This window comes from Meleagris gallopavo, chromosome 4, assembly GCF_000146605.3.
Source record: "Meleagris gallopavo isolate NT-WF06-2002-E0010 breed Aviagen turkey brand Nicholas breeding stock chromosome 4, Turkey_5.1, whole genome shotgun sequence".
Lineage (NCBI taxonomy): Eukaryota > Metazoa > Chordata > Aves > Galliformes > Phasianidae > Meleagris > Meleagris gallopavo.
In genome coordinates, this window is record NC_015014.2 from 3,371,159 (window position 1) to 3,378,900 (window position 7,742).

Genomic DNA, 7,742 nt, shown 5'->3' on the forward strand with positions numbered 1-7,742 from the left:
AGCCCCGGGGCTATGAGCTTCGCCGGAGCCCGAGGCGCGGGGCGGCTTCTCGGCGGCTGCAGGTGAGCGCGGCATCGGCGCGGGGCGCGGAACGGCCGCGGAGTTTTGCGCGGGAATTTCGCCCCTTGTCCCGTCCCAGGATGCGGGTTGCCAGGAAGGCATCGTTGCCAGGAGGTCTCGAGAGGGATGTGGGAATGGTAAAGCAGAGCCCGTCCCGCCCGCTGCTGGTCCGTTCTGCGGCAAAGCGTTGCAAGTTTTCTGATCTGCCCGTGCTTCCTTGGAGCTGCGGAAATAATCTCGTTAGATGGGGTTGGTTTGTTTTGGGAAGCCATGTTCTCTTTTTCCAGTCCAGCGTTGCAATCTTTGCTTAAATTGGATATATAAAGAGGCATAGCATGGCACCACAATCCATATTTTGGACTGGTGAAGTAATGTCAGTCTTCAGAACTCTGCTGGTTCCCAGACCAGCTTGTACTGTTGCTTGTGAAAAGCAGCTGCAGTCGATCTTCAGCCTTTGTTGTGAACATGAGTTCACCGGCTTCGATTTGGGGTTTTCAGTTCAGCCTGTGCTGAGATGAGGGCATCATCTCTCAGGTCAGTGCTTCCCTTAAGCTCCGGTAGCCAGGCAGGCACAGCCTGTCTCATTCAACCTTGTGTGAGTTAAGAAAAAGACTGACTTTGTTTTCCTACCCATTCCTGTATTACAGGGGCCGTGTTCCACAGGGAGGTTTCGTATTTTGCTTTCTCCTTGTACATCTTTGTTTTTAAGGTTGAGAAAGGACTTCCAAGATTATAAATTGTTCTCAGCAGTGGAGATGAATGGTCCTGTGCAGGCAGTCTGACACGGACTGAACAGTCTGTACTGACACCAGCCAGTACAATACAGTGGGTATTAATATTGTGGGATACGAGATGTTGTCTGTAAACAAACCTCTTCAACACGTAGAGTTGAAGGAAGATCTTCTGAAAGGGCAATTTGCCTTCAGGGGAGTAAGATTGCCTGCCTGACTTTCATGTTCTTGAAAATCTCCCCTTAAGCATGTAAAATATAACCAGGGATAGCTTGTGTATTCATTCTGCTGAAGGGTGGCTTATGGGGTTTGTATTTTAAACAGCAGCTTTAAGTGGAATAAGAAGACAAATTGGAAGATTTAAAATATCAAACTAGCACATTTTAGGTTATCTGATATCTTAATTCAGCTAAAAATGAGAAATGTTTTAAGTTCTGCCTGTCGCTTGCAAACCTTAGATCAACTGCAGTTGGGTACCTACGGACTGATTAAATTTGACCAGAACACTTGGGCACTGTAGTGCCTTCAGTGTAGAAATATACTTCAAAAACAAGGACAACGTTATCAAAAGAAGCTAAATCATTTAATTCTATTCCCCACAATGGGCTTTTCAGGAATCCTCATTCCATTGAAAAGCTACGTGAAACATGCTACGTTGTGGTTGGCCAACTGATGGGAGGAGAGTGAATCCCTAAAAAATAAAAATAAAAAATAAAAAGCAGGAACATTAATGCCAGTAAACATCTAGATCCCTGTGAAGTCATTGTTATGCTAGTGTTAGACTGGAGACTGTGGATCAAACATATGGGAGGCATGTATGCTGCCAGTAGCCCCTTCCTTGTGGATAGCAGGATGTGTGCTGCCTACAGAGCTCTCGCCCCATGCACAAGACAGCATAGTGCAGGCAGGACATGGCTGGTGATCCCTGCCTGGGCTTCATAGGCACCCCTCTGAAGCTTTTTTCAGCGTCAATCAAGAATAACAGAATTGCAGTGGGTAGCAGAGACCTCTGGAGATCATCTAGTCCAACCCTCTGCTGAAGAAGGTGCCTTGAAGCAAAATATTTTGTCTTCAGTAAAAAAATAGCATACTTCCAGTTTTGTCAAGAATTACATTAGAAACATGATTAGCAGCTGAGCTAAAACCATACTGCAGGATATTTAAGTGAAGGCAGAAATGCACAGTATTCACAAACTGTCTTTTAATTAAATTTTTAAGAAGCCAGTAAACTTTCATTTAATAAACATGTTCCAGCATAACAACACACAGACAAAGTTTTGCTCCTTGGCCCTAGCCTTAGCATTACACCCATTCAATATAGGAGATTAAATAATTTTCCACACGCTGACAAAACCTGTCAATGACAATTTCACCAAAAAGTCTAAGATAGGGAATTGCAGGTTTGGCACGTGGATCAACAAAACTTTCACACATATGTAACTGTCCTTGGAGGCCTATTATTTTAAATTAACTTACTATCTTAACCAAATTTCAGTGTGCATTGTCACTACTCAGTATGACTTCTGGACAGGTACTACTCCAGGAGAGTTTATCATTACCAAAAAAAAACTGTAGATACTCTAAAAGCAGTCAATCTCCAGGTTTTCTAGAGAGAGGAAACATCTGCGGCTCCTTTCTGGTTTTTTCAGCCTAATACCAGTTAAAATAGAAGAAAATACAGAATGGTCTTTCTTGGCTAAGAGTTACATATGTAGGCAAACAAAATAAATGGAAAGCTTCTTCCTTCAAAGTCTTCATCAACTCAAGAGCGTTTTAAGAATTTGTGTGGTTTTTTTAAATATCAAGATGCTAGTGGATTCCTTCCCTCTTTCCTGTTAGTCTTCCTATTCTCAGGAAATGACTGTGTGGTTACTAAGCAAGATTTGGACAGGTCGAGATCTTGACTAAAGGTTCATTTCCCTTTCTCAGAAAACTCCTGCTTCGTTTTGTATCTGCAAGCAGTCAAAGACACGTTCAGCTCATGATGTCCTCTTCATTTGTGCAAGATATAAACTGGAAAAGGAAGGCAAAAGGAAGGCAAGCAAAAAAAATTATCCAGAATTATGCCAATGGCTTTTTCATTATTAACTCCACAGCTGGAAGGGTTTTTCCTACACACTTCTCAGCCAAGATGAATGCTTTTGTACAAAGATAATGGATTGTTCACCCTGAAAATGTTAGTCAGGTAGTATTTCATATGGAAATGCAATGTACAGTTGAAATGGCTTTCACAGATTGAAAAAGAGTCTGCAGGTTACAGCTGCAGGTACACTCCGAAATTGGCAAAACCATCAGTCACTATCCAAAGCCACGCATCTTCATGCTGAACACAAGAAAGATATATGACACGAGATATATAATTCCATAAGGCTGAGGTAGGGCTATGTATTTTATCCAAGATACTCCTTAAGTTTGCTCACATTTAGAGAATTGAAAGAAATTTCAGGTGGTTGTGAAAGTCCCTGTCGTCTGCAGATCAGATCATATTGTTTTCAGATGATTGCTGGCAATGCAGAGACACTGACTCAGAAAGAAAAAAAAAAGTAAAAAGCTATTTACTTTTTTAGCTGATAGTTCTATAAGGAGAATGCTACCAAACAGAAAACTGCTTGTAATATCAATATCAAAATAGAGAGACGTTGGGTCACTTACAGAGTCTTTAGTCTGCTTCCTTTAAAGATGGTTGAGGCAAGGGTAGTTTCAGATAGTGTTAGTCATCTGTCAAATGAGTTGTTCTTAAAAAGAACTTCAGCTCAACATTGTGAGAAGTTGGCAAGGCTTAGTTCTCACACAGTACTGAAGGCATAAAAACTTGCCATATCTTACTCATATTTTTAAAGTATTTCTCATCTCACTTGAGATAACAGGTACAGGAGTTACATCCCAAAGCACTGTCAGGGAATGTTTTGAGGGCGTTGGATGGTTTAGTTCCCCAGTGGCAACAGGTAGTGGGAGCATACAACTGGTGGTGTAAAGGAAGGAGCACAGCTGCAAGTGTAGAGGAAATCAATAATGTTACTGTGCTTTGAAGACTGCATGATACAGTCCACTGGGAACAGCTGCATTCCCAATGAGAACTACCTTTTTTTGGTTGCCAAATTTAGCCCTTTCCTGAAAAGGAAAAAAAATAATAATAGCCATTTCCTAAAAACGTATATTTTGGTTTTGTTTTGATCTTTTGTCTTAAGATTTCTAAACATTAAGCAAGGGCAGGACGCTGGCACTTATGGGGATTTATACTTCAAACCTTTTATATAAGCATATTTTAAGTTAAACTGAATTTGACTGTTTTTCCTCTAAAATGAAGACTAATCACATCAAGATTCTGTATATGACATAACTTTGTGCTGAGCTAGGATTCGGTGTTAGATGCTTTTGTGCTCAATACTTAGCAATTCCTTAAATTTTCCAATGATTGGGTGAGGTTTGCATGTAGTACAAACCGTGCCCCCAGTCTTAAGTAAAATTACTTTGGGTGATTTGGACACAGTTTTCCTTCTGCATGAGTGCTAGTTAAAATATGTTCAATACTTTGTAGAGGATGGCTAGTATATGCACCATATTAGGAACTCCATCTTCGGGTGCTGACAGTAGATCTCCTTAGAAACTGATCATATTTGAAAGCTCTTACCTACTTTGTGTCAATTTTCTACCAGCAAGGGAAGAAATACTACTGCAGTTGCTAACGTGTGTCAAAACTTCATATGTTTTCAGGTGCTCTCATTATAGTTTGCTGTCATGTAATGACTAGGCACATGCCCAGATGGTACTTGTAATTTCCTTGCTCATATCAACGAGCTGTTATTCACATGAGTAATCTCACTGACTGTAAATGGATTGCTTCTGTAGCTGACTGTTCTTCACGAAAAGCCTGGCAGTATGGTCTATAGCAAAGCATAGCTAAAAACCAGCTTCATAATGTTAGTCTTTAAAGTTGTAATTGTTTAATCATAGGATGGTTTGGGTTGGAAGGGCCCTTTAAGATCACCTAGTTCCAACCCCTGCTATAGGCAGGGACACCACCCTCCAGACCAGGTTCTCACAGCTCCATCCAGCCTGGCCTTGAATGCTTCCAGGGAGGGGGCATCCACAACCTCACTGGGCAACCTGTTCCAGTGTCTCCACCCTCACAGTAAAGAATTTCTTCCTAATATCTAGTCTAAATCTACCCTCTTCCAGTTTAAAGTCATTTCCCCTCATCCTGTCGCTATCTGTCCCTCCCCAGGACTTTGATATGAGCAGACAACTGCTAGATCTAGGTGCGCTGAATGCCATATGATAAAACCTACCAAAGGAATTTGCATTAACCTGAAGTTATGCCATTGCCTTACAGCATAATAACACCTCTATTAATTCACTTGCATTAAGGTGATACAAAGTAAAATTACATTTCTGTACAGTCTACTGTACATCAGTATCATATTTCCTTCAGTTGCTAATCAATGCCTTTCTTGTTCTAAGCAGGACTATAAAATGGATTTAGGATTCAAAGATTATGCCAACAGGACACCTACCAAGAACACTTCTGCTACTACAAAGAATTTTTCTGCCTGGGAGGACTACAAGAGCAGTGTCGATGACATACAGTACTTTCTTATTGGGCTGTACACACTCATAAGTCTGGCTGGCTTTGTGGGAAACCTGCTTGTACTAACAGCTCTAACAAAACGCAAGCAGAAGACAATAATAAACATTCTCATCGGTAACCTGGCCTTTTCTGACATCTTAGTCGTGCTGTTTTGTTCTCCTTTCACGCTGACGTCTGTCCTGCTTGACCGGTGGATGTTTGGCACTGTTATGTGCCACATAATGCCCTTCCTCCAATGTACATCCGTTCTGGTTTCAACTTTAATGCTAATATCTATTGCTGCAGTCAGATACCGTATGATAAAATATCCCCTCTCCAGCAACTTAACGGCAAAGCACGGCTATTTCTTAATAGTTATCATTTGGGCCGTTGGCTGTGCCATTTGCTCCCCTCTTCCAGTTTTCCACAAAATTGTGGACCTCCACAAAAGCCTCAATTTGGAGGCACTGGAGAACAGGCTCTTGTGTATTGAGTCCTGGCCTTCTGACTCATACAGAATTGCCTTTACCATATCCTTACTGCTCATGCAGTACATACTGCCACTGGTATGCTTAACTGCTAGTCACACCAGCGTCTGCAGGAGTGTAGGTTCCCGGCTGTCCAGCAAAGAGGGCAAGTTCCAAGAAAAAGAGATGATAAACCTCACCCTTCACCCATCCAAGAGCACGGGCACGGAGGCACAGCCCTCCAGCCACACCAGCTGGAGCTGTGCCCTGGTCCGAAAGCACCACAGAAGGTACAGCAAAAAGACATCAACTGTGATGCCAGCTATTTTAAGGCAGCATCAGGATGCTGATTTCAGAGACCTCCCAGAAACCTCTGGCACAGAAAAAAGCCAGCTTTCTTCCTCTAGTAAATTCATCCCAGGGGTACCAGTCTGTTTTGAGATGAAACCAGAGGAAAATACAGAGATCCAGGACATGATTACGGTATCCCAGTCCATCATCAGAATTAAAACAAGATCCAGGCGAGTGTTTTGCAGACTGACAGTGCTAATCCTAGTTTTTGGTTTTAGTTGGATGCCTCTTCACCTTTTCCACATTGTGACGGATTTTAATGCCACTCTCATTTCTAACAGACATTTTAAATTAGTGTACTGCGTATGTCATTTACTTGGCATGATGTCCTGCTGCTTGAATCCTGTCCTCTATGGGTTCCTTAACAACAGCATAAAAGCTGATCTAATGTCCCTTATTCCATGTTGCCAAATACTTTAATTTTATGAGCCTCAAGATAAAATAGTTTGCCTTTCGTGCGTACTAATGCATATAGCTGTATGAACTGTGTTAAGCTTAATTAGTCTGATTTGGTTGTGATTAGTAGCATCTCATGTGAGTGGGTAGTTCTGTGCATTGGCCAGACTGTATGAGTGTATTATAATGTTCTTCTATCTGTTGCACATAGGAAATCATGCCCAGTGTACAAAACCAGAGTACAAATTCCATTACCTGAAATATTGCCAGTCTGTACTTTGGAAATATACAAAATATAAAATGAGTCATAAATGTGCGAACACCTGGACTTATCAGTATTAACAATCATACATCTAATTATAATAAATACATATCTTTTACTAAGTTACTTGTTGAGACTACTTCAGTGCCAACTTTGACTGTTTTCTAAATTAATAGAAAGTCTGTTTCTGGATGGGATTAGAAAAATATTTTTCCCTTGCTCTTTAACTCATATTTTTCAATACCTTTACACCATCTTTTGCTGCTTCTTCCCAGGTTGCCCCATTCCCTGAAAGGAGTTTGGGGGCAGTTATTATTGTTGAGATTGTTTCTGTCTCATCCTTGTTTACCCAGTACAACACATCTCTGATTACCTTAGCCAATTTTCACTCTGGCTTGTCACTTGTAATTTTCAGCCAGGCTTGGACTTACATATAGCTATGCCTTTGTGTTTGCACTGATGGCTCCCATGAGCGTGTAGCACATTTCTGATCAGCGTAAGACTTCATTATCTAAGAAGCTGATAGTGGAAAGAAAAAGAAAATGGGAATGGAGCCAGATTTTTTTCTTCTCTTTTGCCAGAAAGCAAAATCTTGATGCATTTCATCATAGATGACCCTTTTGCTTTTGGTCAACAGCTATAAGATACACCTGCCCTGGTGCGCATACCTACACATGCTATCAGCCCCAACTTCATCTCCTTTTTAACCAGAGCGGTCTTTTTTCTTCCACAGTTAAATCACATGCATCTTCCCTAGGTCACAATACATTTCATAGCAGAAATGGAAAAAATTTATCCATATATACACATATATTTCCCATGGGTCGCTCTAATTTCATAACCCACCTCTGCCCTCAGGGTTCAATAAGCGTACAAACCTCAACTCTGAGTTTTCAGCTGTCAAACTT

At 41.3% G+C, this 7,742-nt stretch overlaps 1 protein-coding gene across 1 annotated transcript; it reads left to right on the plus strand.

Annotated features, from left to right (window-relative positions):
- The first annotated feature begins 6 nt into the window (after window positions 1-6).
- Window positions 7-6,929, plus strand: NPY5R (neuropeptide Y receptor Y5). Its single transcript, XM_010709457.3, has 2 exons — window positions 7-62; window positions 5,256-6,929. The coding sequence occupies exon 2, from the start codon at window positions 5,265-5,267 to the stop codon at window positions 6,594-6,596; it is 1,332 nt and encodes a 443-aa protein (XP_010707759.1). The 5' UTR covers window positions 7-62; window positions 5,256-5,264; the 3' UTR covers window positions 6,597-6,929.
- Window positions 6,930-7,742: the final 813 nt, after the last annotated feature.

Excerpts from the sequence above, each read along its gene's own strand:
- NPY5R (XM_010709457.3), top strand. The coding sequence starts at position 5,265 with ATGGATTTAGGATTCAAAGATTATGCCAACAGGACACCTACCAAGAAC.